At 36.8% G+C, this 22,361-nt stretch overlaps 6 protein-coding genes across 7 annotated transcripts in view; 4 read left to right on the forward strand and 2 right to left on the reverse strand.

Moving 5' to 3' along the window:
* Positions 1–1,583, reverse strand: LOC148180967 (pentatricopeptide repeat-containing protein 2, mitochondrial-like). Of its 2 annotated transcripts, none has more exons than XM_088049933.1 (6): positions 1,387–1,583; positions 1,111–1,339; positions 766–1,063; positions 532–720; positions 261–479; positions 1–211 (listed from the first exon to the last, which is right to left on the reverse strand). In XM_088049933.1, exons 1-6 carry the CDS (start codon positions 1,475–1,477, stop codon positions 50–52), a joined length of 1,188 nt encoding a protein of 395 aa, XP_087906059.1. In that variant the 5' UTR covers positions 1,478–1,583; the 3' UTR covers positions 1–49. The 2 variants fall into 2 exon arrangements, with proteins under 2 accessions (XP_087906059.1, XP_087906060.1); XM_088049934.1 differs by having other exon boundaries at positions 1,111–1,336; positions 1,387–1,581.
* Positions 1,584–1,892: 309 nt separating this feature from the next.
* Positions 1,893–3,054, forward strand: LOC148180968 (cytochrome c oxidase subunit 4 isoform 1, mitochondrial-like). Its single transcript, XM_088049938.1, has 4 exons — positions 1,893–1,993; positions 2,230–2,430; positions 2,477–2,669; positions 2,718–3,054. The coding sequence occupies exons 2-4, from the start codon at positions 2,233–2,235 to the stop codon at positions 2,852–2,854; spliced, it is 528 nt and encodes a 175-aa protein (XP_087906064.1). The 5' UTR covers positions 1,893–1,993; positions 2,230–2,232; the 3' UTR covers positions 2,855–3,054.
* Positions 3,055–3,119: 65 nt separating this feature from the next.
* On the forward strand, positions 3,120–4,412 carry Spec2 (CDC42 small effector protein Spec2). The gene is made up of 4 exons (XM_088049941.1): positions 3,120–3,259; positions 3,442–3,524; positions 3,570–3,705; positions 3,839–4,412. Exons 2-4 carry the CDS (start codon positions 3,442–3,444, stop codon positions 3,857–3,859), a joined length of 240 nt encoding a protein of 79 aa, XP_087906067.1. The 5' UTR covers positions 3,120–3,259; the 3' UTR covers positions 3,860–4,412.
* Positions 4,413–4,725: 313 nt separating this feature from the next.
* On the forward strand, positions 4,726–6,364 carry LOC148180970 (uncharacterized). The gene is made up of 2 exons (XM_088049942.1): positions 4,726–4,984; positions 5,035–6,364. The coding sequence occupies exons 1-2, from the start codon at positions 4,808–4,810 to the stop codon at positions 6,037–6,039; spliced, it is 1,182 nt and encodes a 393-aa protein (XP_087906068.1). The 5' UTR covers positions 4,726–4,807; the 3' UTR covers positions 6,040–6,364.
* Positions 6,365–6,640: 276 nt separating this feature from the next.
* Positions 6,641–7,867, forward strand: LOC148180971 (uncharacterized). Its single transcript, XM_088049943.1, has 2 exons — positions 6,641–6,913; positions 6,964–7,867. Exons 1-2 carry the CDS (start codon positions 6,731–6,733, stop codon positions 7,723–7,725), a joined length of 945 nt encoding a protein of 314 aa, XP_087906069.1. The 5' UTR covers positions 6,641–6,730; the 3' UTR covers positions 7,726–7,867.
* Positions 7,868–7,951: 84 nt separating this feature from the next.
* The window catches only part of LOC148180972 (guanine nucleotide-binding protein G(s) subunit alpha), a 28,223-nt gene continuing 13,813 nt past the window's right edge, over positions 7,952–22,361 (reverse strand). Inside the window, exons 2-6 of the mRNA XM_088033634.1 lie at positions 11,705–11,872; positions 11,129–11,307; positions 10,824–11,074; positions 10,639–10,766; positions 7,952–10,499 (exon numbers count right to left, since the gene is read on the reverse strand). Coding sequence (XP_087889760.1) covers positions 10,353–10,499; positions 10,639–10,766; positions 10,824–11,074; positions 11,129–11,307; positions 11,705–11,872 — 873 coding nt within the window. The 3' untranslated portion in view covers positions 7,952–10,352. The remainder of the gene's footprint in view (positions 10,500–10,638; positions 10,767–10,823; positions 11,075–11,128; positions 11,308–11,704; positions 11,873–22,361) is intronic.

Consider the following 22,361-nt stretch of genomic DNA (forward strand, 5'->3'; position numbering starts at 1 on the left):
TTCATTGGAAAAAGGATTTTTATTTTACGTTTTACTACAATTAGTTATATTAAACTAAATCGGATAAACCGGGCCGTCGTTGGGCCCTATTATTGTAGGTATTAACCCTATCTCTAGATTGATCAGGATTGAACCTACTGAATTTATTTCCTTGTCTATTGTTCATCATTGGGGGCTGCTGAATTTCTGAACACAACTGAGCATCCACAGTCTGGAAAACCGCACTGGTTATACACATCACTCTCAGAATCTATTCTTACCGTGTTTGAGATATGGCCCTCTTTTTCAAATAGTTTTTCCAGCCTGTTAAACTCCAAAGAAATTTCCGTGTTATCACATTTTGAAACTGCCTCTTTCACACTTTCCATGACATCTCTATTAAAGGTTTGAGGTGGTTCTCCAGGATGATCTTCAGCAAGAACTGATTTCATTAACATGATAACATCTTCTAATCGCCCAATTTGAGTTAAAGCTTTCGCCTAAAAGAAGAGTTGTTTAATGATAGAGAAAAATCATAAAACTGCAACAAACTTTTAAGTTTCTGACTGTAACATAATTTGGTTTTTGCACAGATGTAATAATCTCTAGAGCAACTTCAGGTTTACCCTGATTTAGGGCTAAACCAGCACAGAACGTCGTGGCTCGTCTCATGGGAAAATGACCTGCTTCCATTAGTTCATTCCAAAGATTTAAAGCATAGTCCACACTTTCTTTAGAATTCTACAAACCCTATTAGAACAAGTCTTCAAATAAGTGGGTTATTACCATTTTGTAGCAAGCAGCCATGGTTAAGACCACCGCATTTCTCGGATTTTTAGCTCCTTGCAACTGCTTTTTTTTAATTAAGTCAAAGGTGTCAAGCACTTCTTGGTACTTGCCATTTTCATACAATAAATCAAGTAAAACTTGATAGGTGATCAATTGATCAAAAACTCCATTCAATTCTGGAGATTTAAAACATTCGAGCGCTAGATCAGCCTTATTGAAAATGTAAAGCATACGCATTATGACGGGGCCAAATACAAAGTTACCAAATCTTAATTGTTTGTTTTGGCCATTGAACCTAAAATATCACAATTAGCCGGCTAGTTGTAGGCGCAAATAACTCACTTTGTCATCATTTTCACCACCAAATCAAAATCAGCATCAGTTTCAGCTAAATGAATCATGTTTTTAAGATCTTCTGTGAAAATCATGTTTTTAGAATCTTGACTTGCGTAAGTCGTCATTCGTTCGCGAAATTTCTGCTCAATATTTTCCATTTGATTTTTGGTCTGCCTTTGTTGTTCCTTAAATGCCTCAATCCCCAGAGTTGATTTCGCATACAGAGTTCTAGCTGCTTGAAAAAGCGTGTGACAAAGTGAGGTTATAAAAAGATTTACTTACTTTGGGGTGTTACAAGCGGTGTTAACTTAAGAAAATCATTTCTCAAAGGATAGCAAAGAGTTCTGAAAGCTAAACGCAGAGAATTGGCCATTTTCGACAATGTTATAATTTCGGCTTTTAAAATGACACCTCTTGGGAAACCTAACCTCACAAAACCAACCTTGACAACTTACGTAATGAAAATGTAAAAAATACGCGTATAACGTAAATAAATGTTATTTTTTAAATTTATTATTTTTACATACAATAAACGAAGCCTAAGGAGTGATTAACAATATGATAATCACAAAATTCAAATGTTAAAAAGCATGCTGTCACTAAATTCAAATTTCCAGGTTCGCCAATACAGAAGGAGCGACAAAAAATCCCCAAGTAACCAATGAAATTCAATGAAAATGTGCTTTAAATTCCTACAAATGTATTCAAATCTTTTATAAAATGACTCTATGAATATTTACTACCGTATATTTATACAACTGACAAAACGAATAAATGAATTTATTTGTAAAAATATTGTGGTGATTTTTATTATGCTATTTTGGCAACAGGTTACACACGAGCTTGACCTCCGAAGTGATTGCGCCGGCCATTTTGTCTCCTTTTTCAGGTAAGATTATTTTAAAATTTTGTCAAAATTATCTGATAATTGAGCCTTTTGGACTTTGCTTGTTAATTGTATGGGCTGTGTAATTATAAGTTTTGCTAAATCAAGGTTGTAGCAATTTCGCAATATTCGATCTAGGTGGCTGTTACTAGCGATTAGGTAATCAATGTCAGATCCAGCTCTCTGAAAAAACTGCAGCGTTCTTTCCAATTTGTGACTAAAATCTTGTTTGTATTTAGATAATGGCGGGGAGACTCTTGTCAATGAGGGCTTTGCCCCTTAGGATCTGCTTTTCCAAGGCTTCAATGAGTGACATGCGGTCAATCATTGGCAACAGGGAAGTCGTTGGTTTTGGTTTCAATGGCCAACCAAACTACGTCGACCGTGTGGACTTTCCTCTGCCTGCCATCCGATGGAAGGAAGCCACTCCTGACATTCAAGTAATGTTCAATCATAAGCCTTCATTTTTTAAGGTTGCGATTTTAGGCTTTGCGCGAAAAAGAAAAGGGTGACTGGCGCAAATTGAGCGTTGAAGAGAAAAAGGCTTTGTACAGAGCATCTTTCTGCCAAACTTTTGCTGAAATGAAAGCACCTACAGGCGAATGGAAATCTGTTATAGGAATCACTCTAGTTTTGGCCGCTCTTGGCATGTGGACCTACTACTTCATGAAAGTTTTTGGTAACTAGTAACCAACATAAGAAGATCAAGTTTGACTTTTTTTTACAGTATATGCACCAATCCCTCATACTTTCCAGGAAGAGTATAGGCAAGCTCAGTTGAGACGTATTATTGACTTGCAGGTTAACCCAATTCAGGGCATTTCCTCAAAATGGGACTACGAAAAAGATCAATGGAAAAAGTAAATCCATTTAGTTGAATTCATTGAATAAATTTTTTTGTTAAAGAACCTAAAAATTCATTCAATTGTATTAATAGCACTTTAGTCCATCTTCAAATTATTACATGTATTATGTAATAAATTGTTCTTTTATTATTTTTCTTTTTGTGATAATTTAACATTTCTTACATGTAAATGTGTTGATCAATAAACCTTTGAATCAAGTTTGAACATTTTTTGTGGTATCGATTTTCTAAGAAGTTGGCAACAATGCGATTGTCGATGTTGTGTTGGCGACGCCTTGTTTTGACGTCTTCGACCTTGATGGCTTCTACATAGAGGTTGTGTTTCGTGCTGTGTTCTTTGTAATTTTAGTTCAATAGTTCCTTCTAAATTTAGCTAAATAACATTTCTTCTTCTTTTAACAAAGGTGAGCAATTATTTGGCAACATCGCCAAACCGTCCACTTATCCCTGTACACACTAACTAATGTATTTATTTGCTGTTTACATTTTATCAGATTGTTATCTATATAAGGAGCACTTGAACACTTTGAACCGCAAATTTAAAATAATCTTCGTCTTCCTCATTTACAAGCAGTGCAATTTTCAGATGGCGGCTGTAGGTGATTTGTGGGTGTCTTGGTTTAGTTGCTGTGTGCAACAACCTCAAAAACGACGAATTCGAATTGACAGGTAAATAACGAATTTTTCTTATTCCATAAAAATAAGGAGTTTTAGATCCATGATTGGTTCACCAACTAATTTTCAACATACTGGACATATAGGCAGCAGGGACGTTGAAATGCCAGGTGACCAACTTATAGCATTACAAAACCAAATGAAAAGTAAAGGGGGCTACGACCCAACATACAAGGTAAACCTTCAGGACAAAAGATTTCATTTTTCACTTTTTTTAACCACGATCATTGTCCGGCTCATTTTCCTAAAAAATGAAATACCTTTTATTATCCTTGTAGTCACATTTTAATGCTCATTTATGTTTTCAGGAATTGAACTGGTGCCAATGAGTTGTTATTTTATTTATATGACAGTGTGCAAGTGCGTATTTATTAATGCAAGTATTAGATAACACAACTGCGTGTATATATATGTTGTTTTGTATATAAAACAGGTAGCATTGAGGTGGGCCATCAATGTACTAAACTTTGCATTTATGTATATCTCAGCCCTAGGATTATAAGTGCACTCAGAATTACTCATTTCTCATGTTATTTGTTATCATTTTCACATGGTGCTCTTGTTATCAGTTTTATAAACATTGTAGCTAGATACTGAAGCTGTGCCAAAAATCATTTTAAGTTAAGTACTTTAAACTCCTACATTCAAACCAAAATTTATTGTGATTTTTTTATTTGTAATTTTATTGTTAACACTAAACTAGCAGCAATACAATGCCTTTAATTGTAACCTCTCATGGAAATTAATTTCCAATAACTCGCCTTAACGAAATGAAATATTTTTGCACAACCTGTTGAAGCACAAGTATTATTCTTGATAACTACTGTTATTGTACTTACTAGTGTAAATTTGTATCGAATGAATAAATTATAGATAGTTTTATCCCGAGTAATTTGAATTTGGCGCCATCAGATTTACGTCGGTAAGTGTAGGAGCTTTTTTTACATTAGTTTTTGTGTGACGGATGTGGATTAATTTAAAAAAAAATGTGATAAGTTTAGATAAAATAAAGATTAGGGTGATAATAAAGATAAAATGGTTTTAAATTTTAAACGTGGGATTCTGCCCAACTTTGTTTGCAAATTGAAGTGTAGCACAACCGTAAGTCATGACTAAAATATATTGTATAAATGATTACGAGCGTGAAACCATAAAATTTCTACATTTTCAAAAGCACTTCTTAACTCTTGCAGTGAAATGTTTTAATTTGGTTCCAAAATTTGAAATGTCGGCAACTGCGAGATCTTCCTTACCGGCAGCTCCCAAATGACGTAAAAATGGCATACAACAACAAAAACATGCAATCCAGCGATGTTTTAAATTATTATTTAACAATGAACATAAACAATATCTGCAGGATATGTTTAGAAAGAAATCCCAAGTTGATGCCGATATTTGATCCGATTAAACCGCCACATTTTTCGATCTTAATAATGGCATGCGCTTCCGTGCAGGTAAGCGACAATTTACAAACAATGAATTGTTGATAATTCTGTAATTTCAGGTGATAGAAGGTGACGGTCTTCCTCCGTACATTTGTCAGAAGTGTATCTCAAAGTTAAACATAGCATTCCAATTTAAAACTCAATGTGAATCATCAGATGCTAAGCTACGACAATGCTTTGACAACTTTAACCATTTACCTACCACTCCAGATCTCACTGGGTTTATGGAAGTGAAAAAAGACAGTGCCCAGACGATTTCGTTCGGAGATAATACAAATAATGCGAATCAGTTGGAACCAGTGCAGGTTACTGAAAGCAATTCCATTCAAGAAGTAAATAATGTGACAGAGAATCAAATGGGGCAAAACCAGTTGCAACCATTACAAAACGTGCATATTGAACCGACGACTTCTCTCCATGATTTAGATAAAAACAGTTTGACAGAGTTTAAAATTGAATTTGGTGATTTAAAACCTGCAGAACTTGATTTAAAAGTAGAAGACCTTACTCTTATTGGTATCAATCAAAATTCAAAATCGTCAAAAAAGGCAACAAAACAGCATCAGTGCGATACTTGCGGCAAGGTCTTTCGCACCAAACCAGGTCTTATTCACCACATTCGTATACACACAGGGGAACGTCCCTACGTGTGCCATCTTTGCGACAAACGATTTATAAATGGGGGCCACTTGCACACTCATATGAGGACACATACAGGAGAGAAGAACCACGTATGTGCAGCTTGCCAAAAAGCGTTCGCGACAGCCCAACAACTCACTAAACATACTATCGCGATTCATACTTCAGAAAGACCCTATGGGTGCACATATTGTCCCAAGAGATTCGCCAGTTCAAGTAATTTGAACACCCACACGAAAATCCATACCGGCGAAAAAAACTACCGCTGTGACCAGTGTGGTAAGGCTTTTTCAACAAAAGGACAATTATATCAACACATGTTGGTACATACAGGAGAAAAAGCATTTTTGTGTGAGTATTGTAATAAGCGATTTTCACAGAAAGCACATCTCATCAGGCATCTGAAGACACATAAAATCCAATGATTTGGCAGATTGTTGGGTGATCGCGACGCTTCCCTTGGTCAAAGTTTAAATCGACTGATTTTTATAAAATCTTTTTTAAGATCGTTTATATTAAACAATAACAATCATGACTACGGTGATAGAGAAGTATTAATCAAATATGTAAAGTGTTTCGTGATATTTTAACTGATGCAACACAAGGCATTGTAGATGTGCATATAACTCACCTGAAACGAATAATTTATGTTGCTTTTACATCACAGGTAAAATTATTTTACAGTAAATTATGCTGTACTCGGTGTAGCTCTAAACATGTACGATAATAAAGAATAACATTCTTATCAGATCATTTAACTTTTATGTTTGAGATTCCGAGAGTTCCCTACACCCATAGATCTTTCGCAACTTTGAAAACAGTTTTTTCCTAATTTTCTCTGGGGTAATAGAGGCATTTCCGCATTCGTTTTGAGTGCGTTAACACTGTTTCACATTGGATGCGTTAATAGCTTCGTTACCATACAAACGTCGGAAAATTTTATTAAAAAATGAATTTAATAAGGAAATTTTAAAAAATTGCATCAAAAACTCGTCTCATAAAACTTAATATCACTAGTGTTTTAACTGCGATAATTCACAAGCTTTTTCCATTTTTCAAGGTTTTTAAATTTGCCGCCTTGTCAATTTCACTTTGACAGTCAACATAACCTCAAACATGGCTACTTTGGAAGACTTAAAATTTTACCCCCAAGACCAATTAAACTACTATTGTGATGTAAATTCCGCCGTAATATGTCGAATCTGTTTGGAAAAATCCCAAAGCAACAAAAAAATGTGTAATATTTTTGAAGGATCTGAGCCAATTTTCAACATGATTATGTCATGTGCTTCTGTCCAGGTAAATGTTCGTATAAACTTATAAACAAAGGCTTTACGCCGAATTTGTAGATTTTGCAAGGGGATGGATTACCCACCAGTATTTGCCAAAAGTGCTTGGCAAAATTAAACGTGGCATTCCAATTTAAGCTACAATGCGAAAACTCCGATTTACGCCTCCGCCAATTTTACACCAATCCAAACATTGTGCAGCTTAATTTCAACGAGCCTGATAAAAGCGATATTAATTTTGAGACTGAAACAAACCCCGAAACGATTCCAGATAAAAATGTCGAAAACAAAAAGGTTGCAAGAAAGCGACCAAAAGAAACGAAAATTCACCAATGTGAGACTTGTGGAAAGATTTTTAACAGGCGAGAATACTTGACGCAACATATAAGAATCCATACTGGGGAGAAACCGTATTGTTGTCATATTTGCGAAAAACGGTTTGTGAATTCAGGCCATTTAACCACACATATGCGTACGCACACAGGTGAACGTCCCCACGCCTGCACTCTTTGTCCAAAAGCGTTCTCAACCAGACAGGAATTACATAAACATACGATGGTACATAACGGGGAACGTCCTTTTGTTTGTACAACGTGTGGGAAATGTTTTGGAAGCAGCAGCAATTTGTACTCTCATTTAAGACACCACACAGGCGAAAAAAACTTCACCTGCGAGCATTGTGGAAAAGCGTTCTACACCAAACAAGAATTGAAACAACATTTAGTCATTCACACTGGAGAAAAGGCTTTTGTTTGCAAGTTTTGCAACAAGAGATTCTCTCAGAGCGCTCATCTGAGAAGGCACTTGAAACTACACACGTGATTGGTTTTTTGTAATGGAAACACGTCCAGCTTGAGCACTTTGGTTTTCTTGCGGCCCATCGGTGATTTCGTTTCGTTGTGATATAATTTCGTACTTATGTTATACTTTTTGTACTGTTGTTTTTATTAAACATTTTTACTTGTTTTTGCAGTTTTGCGCATCATTTACCCAACTTGATCGGTATGGTTTTATAAGAGAATACAAATTATGAAAAAAAGAAAACGGATTTCACTTACATTTATTGATGTTGGTTCCATTTGTACAGAGTAAAATATGTCCAGGTAGAGGTGTTTCTATAGATTTGTAGAAAGAGAATTTTAAATAAGACATATTTATTACAGGTCATTTAGTTACATATCTTCATATAATTTCATATTTTATTCATTTATTTATATATTTATAGATACAAGATTCATGACAGGCAGTTTTCACCATGCGCATGCTTTGAATCTCACATTCACATATACAATATTGGCAAAACAATAAACAAATAAAACAAAAGAATACTGCTTAGATCAGCTCACAACGATGAATTCACTTTTACTCATTTGCGCGCGCACTCACTCGCACAGGCTCGCTTTCCCATACCTAGACAAAATTGCTTTTACTGCAGTTGTGCAATACCCGACGACCTAGGTCACTCAGAGTCACCAGGAGTCAGGAAGAACAGGTTCATGTATGTTATCGGCATATTACTGACGCCACGAAAACAATACACATAAAAATATTTCGAAAGAAAAAACTTAACAAGAGATTCCTGCATTTGACACAGAAACAGACTACAAAAATGGAGCAATATGCTGATATAATACAGTCAGCCGAATCTTAGAGTGTGTATATAGTCAAGAAGTAAAACTTTTTTTTATCTATACATTCATTGACATCGAATATTCTGGCCGGTAAAAGATTTTTTCTTTTTTCGAGTAAAGAAATGAAACGTTTCTACGACTTGACCACAAACTCACTTTTACAGATATAAATATTTATAATTTATTAACAAATATAACATTCAGTAAACTTTTTTTAAACTGGAACAGTGCAACTCGCCGAAATAAAAAATGAACAAACGAAATTTCATTGTTCCGTTTATTAGACTAGCGGCACATATATATTTTATTATTAATTAGTCACTACCGAACTAATAAAAGCATGAATTTATTAGAGTGATAATCCCGCCGAACCGAACTTACAAATAAGGTAAACTAAAACCGATAAAAAAACAGTAAAAACGAAATCACGTGACATTATGAAAAACAAAATACACTGATCTATAGTGATGTATTACACTAGTTCCGTACCTTATTTTACAAGTTGGTTTCATGGACATATAGCTAGATTCACACTCTTCTTTGTGCATCTACAGATTGTAAAAAATAAAAGTCTCCATCGCTTACACTATCTGTAGTATATTAGTAAAACCAACAACTAAACCATAATCTACTCAACTCAAAAACGCGCGCCAATAGCAACCCTCTCCCTACCCCAGCAACACACGACTTAAGTACGAAGCTGTATTCTTTGAATTGAGCAGAAGTCATCAGATGGAAACACAAAAGGGAAAGTCTAAAGCAATAATAAACATCAAGAATTGTGCCAGTTCAACTAAAATTATTGCACTACCTCTAATCTCAACGAATAATAAAAATAAATACAACACTTTGATTTAAGAATAGGTTAACATATAAAAAAATATATCGTTACAAATAATGATTGTTAACTGCTAAAGATCCTCAATTTTTCTTGTAAATGAGATTGCACACGAAATTCGACTTTTTTACAAACAATTCATTGATAAGTGTATAAAAAGTTTAGATTATCACAATTCCAAAAAGATGAATCAAATTCATGAACATACAATTCACCGAGCAGAGACGTTCTGGGCAAAGTCGCTTTACTTTTTACCATGATCCTCTACAATAAAAAAAAAGAAAGAGAGCACCATTTGCGACCGCTACCGCCCCAGATCTATCAAAATCTCTTACAGACGTCGAAGCTGTCGAAAATAGACGCTTTCGGCCTACGCTAACCTACGCTAAAACGTCTCCACTTACAGAACGAAGAAATAAAGCAAAACATGTAAATTTACAAACAATACTCGGTAAATCAATAACTTATTTGCTATTTTATATGATCTATATAAACACTAATTTGATATCACAATGATGTTCATGACAAAACACATGTGGGTTATGATATTAAAACAAAACGTTATAAACGCAACTCGAACGAAGAAGATTGTTATGGCAAATTGACTGAAACTTCAGTGATTTGTACTTTTTTCATGATACTGACGTCTAAGAACGAATAAAAAATTGTCAAAATACGACGAAATCCAATGAAATGCATTAGAAATGATACACAATATACCATGTGATTGACAACAGGGAACACGTTACGTTTGCCAAATTCTCAACTTTTTATCGACACTATCATAGTATAAGAAATAAAAACTTTTTAATGCGTTGTCTCAGTTGGTCCTACGGTCGTTTTGTGTACTTTTTTTACTCTTTTTTCGTTTTTTATCTTAAAGTAGAATGATATTAACTTGACAAACGTAAGCAGAATGGAATCGACTTGTTAGTAAGAAAGCGTTGGAGACAAAACAGACTAAAAAATGAGGTGGGCGGTTATAAGAGTTCATACTGGCGAAGGTGCATACGCTGAATGATATCACGGCAGTCGTTAAACACTCTCCTGATATTCTCCGTATCAACGGCACAAGTAAAGTGAGGATAACAATAGTGCTTGCCTTCACCAGAGGCTGTACTTATGCGCTGAAAAAGAACAAAGCACGCTCACATCTGCGAGAACTTTCTTTGCACTAATCCAGTGATACAAAAAATCTGAATTAGTTCTGAACTTCTCAGATTATTGATACCACTAGGTCAGTTCGTGTATGTATTTTTTACTCACCAGGAACTCGTCTCTTATGAAGTACTTAGCTCGAAAAACTTCAGGAGGCTCGTTTAAATCGTTCACAACTTCCGGTGGTGTTTGATATCGAGAGAAATCTTGAAAGTAGTCCTCGAGTTTACTTTTACCTAAATCAGTATTATCAAAGACATTCTGATAAGGCAAATTCCCCGAATGTTTCTAACCTGCAAGAATTTTTTCCGCGAGCAGGTCCTGCTTGTTGAGAAAAAGAATGACGGAAATGGTACGCAACCACCTGTTGTTCCATATAGATTTGAACAGGTCGAGGCTTTCACGCAGCCTATTTTGGGTGGGATCTTCTCTAAGAACCATGTTGTACGAGCTACACGCCGTTACGAATATGATCGCTGTGACGTCATTGAAACATTGGATCCATTTTCGTCTTTCGTCCCTTTGGCCACCGACATCGAACATGCTGAAAAAAGTTGGAAAGTTAGCAAACGAAGAGGGATTGGTGCTGTAATCTTACTGGAAGTTGACTTTATCAACCTGGAAGAGCGTTTCGAATATGCCGCTTGTAAGTACACGGCAGCGCAGGATGTCCTGTTCTGTTGGAGTGTAATTGGGTTGTTTGATTACGCTCACTTGATCAAGGAAGTACTTCGCACAATCTATCAATTGGTATTCGTTACTTCTTTCGAACGTGACCTGCAACATATTTTCGACATCAAAAGGAGAAGTGGATATTGTTTCGTAATAGTCCCGATCTTTCAATTACTCCACATGACCTTACACAAACAGGAGTGAGATCACTAATTTTCATTAACAATTTAGTGAGTTACAACATCAACTCCTTTAATACGATCGCTTTCGAATTGAGAGAAACACTAATTTCCTGAAATCCATCATCAGTCACAAATTGTGAACGGTTTTGTGCATTATTAAAAGACAAATATTGACATTTTATCAATACTCATACCATGCCGTAATTAACCTACCAAATTTCTATGAAACATTAATATGTGATAATTGGTTCGTTCTACCCACATAAACAATTGTTAATTCCTAACATGTTGGTTTGCCAGACAAAGAATTTGGTAGTTACCTGTACACCTTTATCCTTCCAGAGAGCCTCTGTATGTTCATAAAACTCGGATGGGTAATCGAAGTCTGGACCAGTTGCGCAATCCTGGATCCAGTCCACTCGAGCTTGATTTTCTGGCTTTTCGAGTTGCACAGGAGGACTTAAAGTCGACATCGCTCCCGTTATTGTCTAAAACAAAAAAATACTTTTAGTTCGCAACAAACATCTCACAAAAATTTTAAGAATGAATGTATTCAACCTATACACTTTTTTGGATTCATATTACACAATGAACTTATGACATGTCAATGTCATCTATTTTTACACATCAATTAGTATCTAATTATAGTCTGAAAACCAGTTACGGTTAGATTTATTAGCAATTTGCACACCAATTTATTACATATATCAAAAATAAACCATAAAATTTAGGTCTACCTCAAATCCATTACTACTTTCACTTCATACAACTAAACAAAAACGAGAAACAAAACATAGAATTGCCCAACCTGGGAAATACGAATAAGAAAACCAAAAATTCACGGAGCCCACAAAGCAAATCTCACAGTTGCTATTTTGAAGGTAGTCGGCAATATTTTTTACTTCGAACTCTTAATTATTAATCTCTATTAATCTTTTTTGATATAAACAATTTTGGCACAAATGAATGACTAAACTCTAATTACCTCTTTTAACCAATCTAATCGTTTACTTTTTTTAGATAACACCTGTTATAATTAATTAGTCATTCTTTTGCGCCGTCAATTCCAAGAACTGTATTTGGTACATACAATTTGTTTTTACGCTATGTTGGTTCACATTCTTCATTTCGAGTACGATCAAAGTATCAAAAACAAATTAAAAATAAACTTTGAAAGAGTCTCCTTCGCTGAATTTTGTACACCAAATCATACGTGCATTTACAGCTTTGTTTATTGCATAAGTAGCTCGAATAAAGACTTTACTGGTGTATCCTCATTTCATCTCGATTGCGGCCTGAGTGAGAACAAATCACCCTCCTCAATAATACAATACAGGTGTATTTTACAACGTTTTATGTACGAATGTTTTTCATTTATTGTATTGGAAATATCTATTTCATTATTTAGAAATCATCAACGGTTAACTGTAAAAAAAAATTTCACAAGCGATTTGTTCTCATGCTGAAATTTAGCTTTATTATCAATAGATGCCGGACTTATTTACAAGTGAATGTGTACCATGAAGGAAAAGTCTCAAAAAACCGGAATGCCAAACTTATTATCCTATGTTTGACAGCGGTGTAAGACGAGTCGCCCATGTGCACGATAAATGTCGTTGCCGGCGCTGTCAGTTATCAAAATCAGAAATTATTAAACGCACGTCTAACTTAATAAGCTTGAAACTAACAAATTAAGGTAAATTTATTGACAATTTGGCTGGTTTTTATACCTTTTGTTTTCATAAATGAGTTCTTGTTGAAATTTATATTTTATTCTGATTCGTTTGAAGGTAAAATAGTACATATCATTCAGAGCAGATCTTTTTGTGCTTCGTCTCGGCTCTCAATCTCTGGGCTTACCACAAAAAGACTTACTTCTACTCTTAATGATAAATAATCTGCTATTTTTGTACAGTTCAGTTTTTATACTTTTTGAACATGAATCTGTTCAAAAAAGACCTAATTTTGAAACAATTGTAAGACGATAAAAATGTGGTATTTGTTATAATGATGATGACGTAACTGGGAGTCATTAATGTTGTAATTAAGGGCCCTTGGATTGGCTCAGTAACTTGTGCGCACCCCGGGTTGGGGTGAATGACGCCAGAATGTGTAGCTTCAGGCAGTAAGGAATTGGGCGGTGAAAGGGATGGTGGCCAAGAGGTGAAGAATTGGCCGTAGGTGGAGAAGGTGGAAATTGAGTGTTGTGCGCGGTGCGGGGCCTGGATGGCTGATTTCCAGGATGCCTGGATGGCTGACTTCCAGGAAGTGTTCTGGATGGTAGATTTCCAGAATGCGCTGAGTGAGGGACATGTAGTGTCTGGATGGTTGACTTCCAGGCGGCCTGGATGGCTGATTTCCAGGAAGTGTTCTGGATGGTAGATTTCCAGAAGGCGAGGGGCTACATGTCGGGCTGGATGGCTTACTTCCAGAGAGCTGGATGGCTGATTTCCAGAGGGCCTGGATGGTTTAGTTCCAGAAGGCCTGGATGGCTGACTTCCAGGTAGCGTGCTGGATGGTTAATTTCCAGTACGCGGGTGGGTACGGTAATGGTTGACTTTGCCGTACTCGAAGAAAGAAAAAGATGTCAAGATGTCACCAGGATCGGAGTGAGAACATGGGTGTCCTTCAGTTGCAGAAAAAGGGGTCAATGCCAGTAATCCGAGCCGCTATCCAGCGATGGGGCAGGGGGCGGAGCTCCCCCGGTAAGTTATTTCATTAATAAATGATTAAGGCCGATAAGGCAGGTGGCAATATGTTTTGTTGCAAGAATTCCATGACTTCCCAGTCGAGCTAAGCCCGGACCTGACTAAATAAGGGTGTTCCGGAAGGGGTGAGTCAAGTAGCATTGTGTTGGTAGTTAGAAGTACCCTTTCAAGGAAAGAAAATGAGTACAACCCTGTAATGAGGGTTGGTTTCGTAAATTCAGCATTTAAGCGTAAAAAATCGATTTACAATTCAGAAGTGGGATCTGAATTTGCGTGTCATTGAATGAAATAATGGGTACTCTAAACCAACTGTGTACTACTTGACTTGTAAGGTTGTGTCTTACGGTTTTACCTGACATAAATGTAACGCTGCGAATCGCTTACATGTGTAAAAATTTCTAATAATACCAAAATGCCATTGCATGATCTGCATGTGTGTAGAATTATTAGTGCACGCCGTATCTAATCGCCAGACGTTTCCCATGTTAGCCGACCACTTCGTTTTAGGGTGTTAGAAAACGAAACATAAACGTCAGTCTCACCCCTTAAGAGCAGACGATAAGTTATTGGTATTGGGAGAATTAGTGTGAAAAATACCATGAGACGGTTTTTAACTTGAGGGTAAAGTAAGAAAGTCTTAATGGTCATGAGAGAGAGAGCAACATAGAAAATAATAAAACAGTAACTTGACTAGCAAAAATTAATTGGTACCACAATATGTGATGTAATTTTTATGCTGTTAAGATTTGGTTTTGTTGCATCAGTCTAGCTAATTAGGGTGTAAGACATGAATATGAATTTCATGTAAAACGATTACGACGATAAGGTACGATTGAGCTGGATTGAGATCGAACTCTTCAGCTGAAGGACAAGTGTTGGGTCGTGACACATTAATGGCCTACTCCCCCAACAAACAGCTGCGAGCACGATGACCCGGAAAAGGGATGCGAACCATTTTTGGTTGACCGTGAATTGAGAACAATAACTGTAATCGTTTTTGTACAACGAAACATTGGGTAAATCATGAGGCTATCGGTGTTTCAAATTAATTGATTTGATTGCGATAAAACACTGGATAGGAAGTACCGAATCAAGAACTAAAATGGCGCGTAATCTTCAAGGGCAACAAAGTACGATAAAGTAACATCACGATTGTCTCCGTGATGAATGATGGGTGCCGAACGATGAGATTCGGTAAGGGTATTACAATTTATGTGATTGATGTCACGCTAATAAGGGCCCAGAATAAACAACACTCAACACGAATATTAACAACGAGATCAGTGGAGGTAATCAAGGTATTGCCAAATGAAGCAATCAGGAAACAAACTGTTTTTGTGATTACCTCAAGCAGTAAAAGAAGAAGACTGTCCGAATAATCTGAGGTAAACAATGAGAAAGGGTTATAGTCAGGAATCCTGTGCAAAATTAAACGCTTTGAGTTTTGCAAATTGCCGACTGTAAAAATTGGCGAATTTAACGTGGAGTGTATTTTTGGCACAACAATTGACGATTAATTGGATTCATCGTCCACCAAAAATCACCAATCGTTATCATCGAACGAAAGCAGAACTGCGAAATCCGACACCTTGAAGAGGGACGTTGCAAATGGTGTATAAGGTTAATCTACGATCAACCGAAATTGAAGAAATGGAGAGAACATAAAATTTCGTACAATTGTACCGCAGAGTTAAGTTTCAAAGCGGTGATGACATCAAAAGCACTTTCTTCAAATTTAACGGAAGATGAAATGATAATTGAGAAGCTGGGGCGCATCAACGAGGTTCGAGTTGCATTGATGTGCGATTTAACTACCCGCAGAATAATGTCGATGGTGATATCGAAACGTGCAAAGTCTAAAATCTGCTTTCATCTCCAACCCTTTGATTAACACCGCAGCGGATTGACACATAACGGAATGCTTAACGTTTGATGCGTCAATCACTTAAATTAGAAGAAAATAAAGCACCGAGAAGTTACGTAAAGTGACAGAGACAATGGTAGCGCTTCGAAAACACAATTTCTGGAGTCTGCAAGACATCAGCGCAATAAGGGTCGATCAGCTGACGGGGCGGAACGAAGCAGGTACCGAATGGGAATCGACCAGATGTTGGATGTTCGAATATGCGAACATCAGCTGGACCAATTCTTATTGGAAAAAGGAAACAACCCAAGCCAAAGGTCAAAAGGGTTAACCGACATGAATTGAAGATAGAGAAATTTGAAGAAGGTGCTCCACAATTCGAAAAGAAGGTTCAAAGTTGACTGGCAAGTAATGAAAAATAGTTGGCGACATTATTAATGCCTTGAATGAGAATAGTGACCATATTGCAGCAACGACGACAGTGACCACTCATAATACTGAACGAAATTGCAAGTGGATTGCAAAGTACTCATGGGTGCGAAATCAGTCGTCATTGCGCGAAGAAAATCACATTCAAAATGTAATCGGAGGCTCGAAAAAGCGACGACATCGAAGTACCTGAAGGGACACGTGTTCGTTGGAAACAGATGTGAAGCGAATTAGGGTGCTTTGAGGGCATTGCACCGAAATTCGAGTACAACAAATCGTAAAGTGCGAGAAGGGTAGAAAATGGTGATAACGTCTTCTCCAGTGGCGTACCATTTAGGTACTACATGGAAATCAGTATCGAGGGATGTGACTAATGCATTAATGTCAAGCATGTCAAAGGTGATTAAATTCAAGAACTGAATGGAGATGCTTAAGAAGACGAATCAAATAAAACAAAGCGTTTTCTGCAATTGTAAAATGAAGAAGCATACGCTTTTAACCTAGACTCAGATGGAATCAGTCGAGACGCCATTTCTGCATAATGCGCGACGGCGTCGTTTGATAATGAGTTTTGATTACCTTGATTGGAAAATCAGTTTCACCAAGAAAAGAAGAAACACCTGTTCTAAACATCATTGGACGCTCAAACTTGAACGCGCGATAGTCCAGGAGCATTGGCGGATCGTTAATCAATATCATCAAAATGCGATTGATAAATTGATCAGTGTTGGAGTAAATTGTTTAACTGCCACTGCCTGGTGATAACCCGCTTAACTACGACAGTCGAATTGACTTCAGTAAAACAAAGTACGCAACAACAAAGAACAAAATGTTGGCGAAATGGTGGAGGTGCCGCCACCCGTTTCAAGGGCAATGAACGAAATCATCAAGGTGAAATTAATTAATGGAATCAGGAAAATTTATCGAAGATGTGTGTACGTCAGGGAAGTTCGAAAGGAGAAAAACGTCACAAGACCGACAAGAAATTGAACAAATAAAAGTGTACAAAATTAAGCAGCTGATTCTTCTCGGAGATCGAATCGCTAGAGCAAGACAGACGCGTACATGTGGCACATGGTCGTACCGGAAGAAAAGCACGATCCGAAATGAAAAAGGCTTTTAAAGCACATAATGCGAAATTGATACACTACTAATTGTGTACCGCCTTTGATTGAAAGTAATTCAACTGGAACTCAACTGGCAATAATTTCAATGGAAGCGAAATTACTGACTCCTCCAAACAGTTGGAGTGAAAGAGAAACACTCTTTGAAGTTGAAAAATAACATTCTTTGCAAACAGAATGTTTAGATAAGTTAATCCGCTAATTTCGAAAACTGTATTAGCAGGCGTTACCAATGGATGGTAGAGCTAGTACATCAGCATGCGATTAAGTTTTTACCTTCAACAGAACTTTGTTAAACGTCAGAGTCTGAGAAGTTTCTTTTTTGACAACTCTAAACTGTTAAGTGACAGTACTCATCCTTTTGATGAAGATACTCCAAAGAAAAGGGGTGACAGATACGCAGAAATTCCAAATTTCTATGGAACGATCTAATCTGACCATGAAAATCTAGAAGTCAACAAAGTGTTGTTAAAGTTGGTGAGCAATGTCAAAAGGATTGCCGTGTCGAAAAGCTGTGAAGACGCATGAGACCATAACAAGAAAAGGTTACCGCAAGAAGAACAAATTGTGGTAATTGTTGGATGGAATTTGGGAACTCAAAAAAAATTGAAGTCATCAGGAGGTTTGCAGAAGCTTACGACAAGTGGTTCGAAAATGATGGTGGAAAGTTTCGAATAAAAGTTTGCACTTTGGAAATTGGAAATGTGGACTTTGGAAAAGGCTGGAACTCTTGAACATGGATGGATGAAGAGTAAAGGGCTGGAATGGTAATGGAATTACCAAAAGAATCGTTGAATCGGAACCTTAAGATCGAAACCTTAGGTTGTAGACATGAAAGGTTGTAGAGAATATGGTTAGGAAAATTGAATATTTTCTAGTTTAGAACTCAAGGTTAGGTTATTTTACGTTAACTTAGGTTCATTTGGGGCAAAATTGATTAGCTTTGAATTTTTGTTTTAACAAAAAAGACAAAATCTTGAATTGGCCAAACAAAATGAAATAGGTGATCTAGTACTAGTACAATGACAAAAACAAAGGTCATAAACAATGTGGTTTAAAGGTCGAGCTAAGGTTGACAGTGGCATGTGATGAAGGGAAAAGGCGATGGTAGTCGACAAGGTAGCAAGCAGTGTGAGTTGCACCAAAGGGTGAGGGATAGACGCTAGTAGGAGCGTTAGCATGTTGAGCACTGGCGAAGTGTGTCTGAGCAGCGAGTTGAGAACTAACCATCTCGAGGGCGAGATTTTTGTCAGGTTGACCGAATGTAAGACGATAAAAATGTGGTATTTGTTATAATGATGATGACGTAACTGGGAGTCATTAATGTTGTAATTAAGGGCCCTTGGATTGGCTCAGTAACTTGTGCGCACCCCGGGTTGGGGTGAATGACGCCAGAATGTGTAGCTTCAGGCAGTAAGGAATTGGGCGGTGAAAGGGATGGTGGCCAAGAGGTGAAGAATTGGCCGTAGGTGGAGAAGGTGGAAATTGAGTGTTGTGCGCGGTGCGGGGCCTGGATGGCTGATTTCCAGGATGCCTGGATGGCTGACTTCCAGGAAGTGTTCTGGATGGTAGATTTCCAGAATGCGCTGAGTGAGGGACATGTAGTGTCTGGATGGTTGACTTCCAGGCGGCCTGGATGGCTGATTTCCAGGAAGTGTTCTGGATGGTAGATTTCCAGAAGGCGAGGGGCTACATGTCGGGCTGGATGGCTTACTTCCAGAGAGCTGGATGGCTGATTTCCAGAGGGCCTGGATGGTTTAGTTCCAGAAGGCCTGGATGGCTGACTTCCAGGTAGCGTGCTGGATGGTTAATTTCCAGTACGCGGGTGGGTACGGTAATGGTTGACTTTGCCGTACTCGAAGAAAGAAAAAGATGTCAAGATGTCACCAGGATCGGAGTGAGAACATGGGTGTCCTTCAGTTGCAGAAAAAGGGGTCAATGCCAGTAATCCGAGCCGCTATCCAGCGATGGGGCAGGGGGCGGAGCTCCCCCGGTAAGTTATTTCATTAATAAATGATTAAGGCCGATAAGGCAGGTGGCAATATGTTTTGTTGCAAGAATTCCATGACTTCCCAGTCGAGCTAAGCCCGGACCTGACTAAATAAGGGTGTTCCGGAAGGGGTGAGTCAAGTAGCATTGTGTTGGTAGTTAGAAGTACCCTTTCAAGGAAAGAAAATGAGTACAACCCTGTAATGAGGGTTGGTTTCGTAAATTCAGCATTTAAGCGTAAAAAATCGATTTACACAATTGTAGATATTATTAATTATATTAATAGTACATGTTAGGAACACGGCGTTCCGAAATTGTCCAAAAAGACACATTTTTTTCTGAAGACGGATTATTTTATCGTTTTTTAGAAAAAACATTTTGCATTTTCCCAGAACAGTTAAATTGGTAAAACGTCATAAAAGTGTCATCTGTCATCAAATGATGTCTTATAGCTTTGAAAAGCAAATAACAGAATTACCAAACTCACAAAATAGTGCTTTAAGGAGTTTCTTTAAGCATCGGATACAACTGAAAAACAATGCTATAATTTAACTCTTAAAGCACCGAATCAAAGAAAAATTATTAATTGTATTGAGAGTTATTTTAAACGATTTGACACTGGAAATGATCAAGACATGTTTATTTTGTCTATGCAAGAACTAGAAGTTTGGCAACAAACTCATGAAAGCATTTTTTAAAAGGAAATCCCACACTTGTGGATTTACATAGGAAAGAATCTTGACCAAAATACATTTTAACTTTATAGCTGCATATTTAGACGTAAAATAGAAAAGTTGCAGTTTCGGAAAGTTTGTGAAAATGAATATTTTAGCCATATTTAAATTTGGTTTTATACATGGTCGTATCTCGTGTGTCGTAAGGATTTTAAGAAAGAAAAAAAACTGGCATGCACTCTAGGACCGGATATGTTTGACGAGACGTGTCCTGCACATTCAACTAGGGAATTAGGATTTCGAGACGGCCGAAAAACTCACAAACATTAATATCAATTTGGGCAACGATAACCGAATGGGTTGCAAGTTCTAAACATAGAAAACTCAAGATAACTGAAACTGGGATTTTTCGATTGTGAAGTGTTTAAATTTCGATACGTCGTAATGTGTTTTATGTGTTAGAGTCGCATCAACTTCTATTGATTAACCTCTCCAATAAAAAACATTAGGTTAAAAGATATAAATCAATGTTGACACGAAGCATTTGTGATTTGTGGGACAGCATCGTTGGAGCTAAGTATGAATTATTGGGTTATTCTCATTAAGAATAAAATAAAATGAAATAAAAAGAGGAATGGTCGGTTAATAAAGTCGAGATAAGGGGGAAAAGTGAGGATTAGTGTCTGGAAAATGACTATTTACACGCGACAGATAAATACCTAGAATTGTTTAATAAATCGAAGCAATCAAAATGATATCACTCGATTTGCATAGGAGTTTATCGAAAAAAAACTTTGTTTTGTTTTTAACTCCACTCTCAACACCGGGCCTTGTTGTCTCAAGTTAAAAATAGACTTTCCAATTGTGGTGGATGCTCGATTTAAAAGACCCACAAAAGTCAGAAAACTGATTGTTTTACCAATAATCTTTTATCATTTTTTATGGAACCTGGAAATAAAAATAAAACGAAGCTTTTTTATAGGCACTTGTAATTCAGATTGTGTGTAATATTTAGAACTTCCTACTCTTAATGGGCAAACGATATTTTTAAAAAGAGATAATTAAAACAATTTGGAACGAATTTCATTAAGCATCTGAAAGTTCAATTCGTTCGAAGGACATCGACGATACAAGTGATGTAGACAATATGCACTGACTGCATATGTAAAATTTATATTGTTAATTAAACGTTTTTGGGCGGTCGTCAGACTATGACGTTCGCGGAAAGTTTTTCGTGTTTTCATGTTATCACAAATGTGACCTTTTCTAAAGATGAATAATTAGATAGACAATATTTTTTTAAAATAGGAAAGTATTCGCATATCTGTAAAAAGTATGAGTTCGGTTGAAAGCAGCATAATTAACAAAGCATTCCGGAGAATAATTTATTAAAATATCATGGTTCAATAATTCAGCTATTCTCCTTATTTTCTTGATTTCGTTAAACATTTTTTCTAGAGGAGCTTTCTTACAAAGCGCGCGACATTCTGGACCTCCTGTATCTAGACGAGCATTTTAACAACTTTTGCCTGTTGTAAACGCTAACGGCAACTGTAAGCATCATTGATGATGAGCTTGCTTATTAATCGTGGTGAAACAAAAGTCATTAATTACTCTTTCTCTCGAAAAGATTTTTTAATCCTCTTTTCCTGCGATTCTGGCTCTTCTCAGCTTCCTGTCTTCAACATGACTTGGCACTAAACTTACTCTTATCACCGGCAAGTTTTTCACGACATTTTTCATATAATTCATCAAGAATCAGACTTAATACATTAAAATAAACCTTGTAATTTTCTCTTATCTAAACCTCATTTTCGTTACATTGTTTAAGTAAGTTACCTCAAACTAATTTTTACTAAAATTTTCACAATGGATGATAGTCTGACAACAATAAATTACGTAAACAGAAGCCAGAAAATCTATTACATTACTTTTTATCAACTAAAAGATAAAATTAGGTACAACACATTCACGATTTTTTGTTGAGCTCCGTAATAATGTGGCGCCAGAAATAGCTCCGCCATTGATAAATTCATCAATTTTTAAAGAAATAGTGAATAATAGACAAACCGATCATGACCTGTTTATCGTTGTTACGAAACACTCGTCGAACTAAAAAATTGTCCATGTCAAAATTCCAACGACAAAAGTGTCAAATAACCACGTAATCCAATAAATCGATCTCCACT

This window comes from Gnatocerus cornutus, chromosome 1, assembly GCF_029298725.1.
Source record: "Gnatocerus cornutus isolate USDA-ARS CGAHR chromosome 1, icGnaCorn1.1, whole genome shotgun sequence".
Lineage (NCBI taxonomy): Eukaryota > Metazoa > Arthropoda > Insecta > Coleoptera > Tenebrionidae > Gnatocerus > Gnatocerus cornutus.

Coding starts and splice junctions, on each gene's coding strand:
- LOC148180970 (XM_088049942.1), top strand. CDS start 4,808: ATGGCATACAACAACAAAAACATGCAATCCAGCGATGTTTTAAATTAT. Junction 4,985..5,034: donor TGGCATGCGCTTCCGTGCAG/GTAAGCGACAAT, acceptor CTGTAATTTCAG/GTGATAGAAGGTGACGGTCT.
- LOC148180971 (XM_088049943.1), top strand. CDS start 6,731: ATGGCTACTTTGGAAGACTTAAAATTTTACCCCCAAGACCAATTAAAC. Junction 6,914..6,963: donor TGTCATGTGCTTCTGTCCAG/GTAAATGTTCGT, acceptor CCGAATTTGTAG/ATTTTGCAAGGGGATGGATT.
- LOC148180967 (XM_088049933.1), bottom strand. CDS start 1,477: ATGGCCAATTCTCTGCGTTTAGCTTTCAGAACTCTTTGCTATCCTTTG. Junction 721..765: donor TGGCTGCTTGCTACAAAATG/GTAATAACCCAC, acceptor TAGGGTTTGTAG/AATTCTAAAGAAAGTGTGGA. Junction 480..531: donor TTACAGTCAGAAACTTAAAA/GTTTGTTGCAGT, acceptor CTCTTCTTTTAG/GCGAAAGCTTTAACTCAAAT.
- LOC148180968 (XM_088049938.1), top strand. CDS start 2,233: ATGGCGGGGAGACTCTTGTCAATGAGGGCTTTGCCCCTTAGGATCTGC. Junction 2,431..2,476: donor AAGCCACTCCTGACATTCAA/GTAATGTTCAAT, acceptor TTGCGATTTTAG/GCTTTGCGCGAAAAAGAAAA. Junction 2,670..2,717: donor CTACTTCATGAAAGTTTTTG/GTAACTAGTAAC, acceptor TTTTTTTTACAG/TATATGCACCAATCCCTCAT.
- Spec2 (XM_088049941.1), top strand. CDS start 3,442: ATGGCGGCTGTAGGTGATTTGTGGGTGTCTTGGTTTAGTTGCTGTGTG. Junction 3,525..3,569: donor CGACGAATTCGAATTGACAG/GTAAATAACGAA, acceptor AAGGAGTTTTAG/ATCCATGATTGGTTCACCAA. Junction 3,706..3,838: donor GCTACGACCCAACATACAAG/GTAAACCTTCAG, acceptor TTATGTTTTCAG/GAATTGAACTGGTGCCAATG.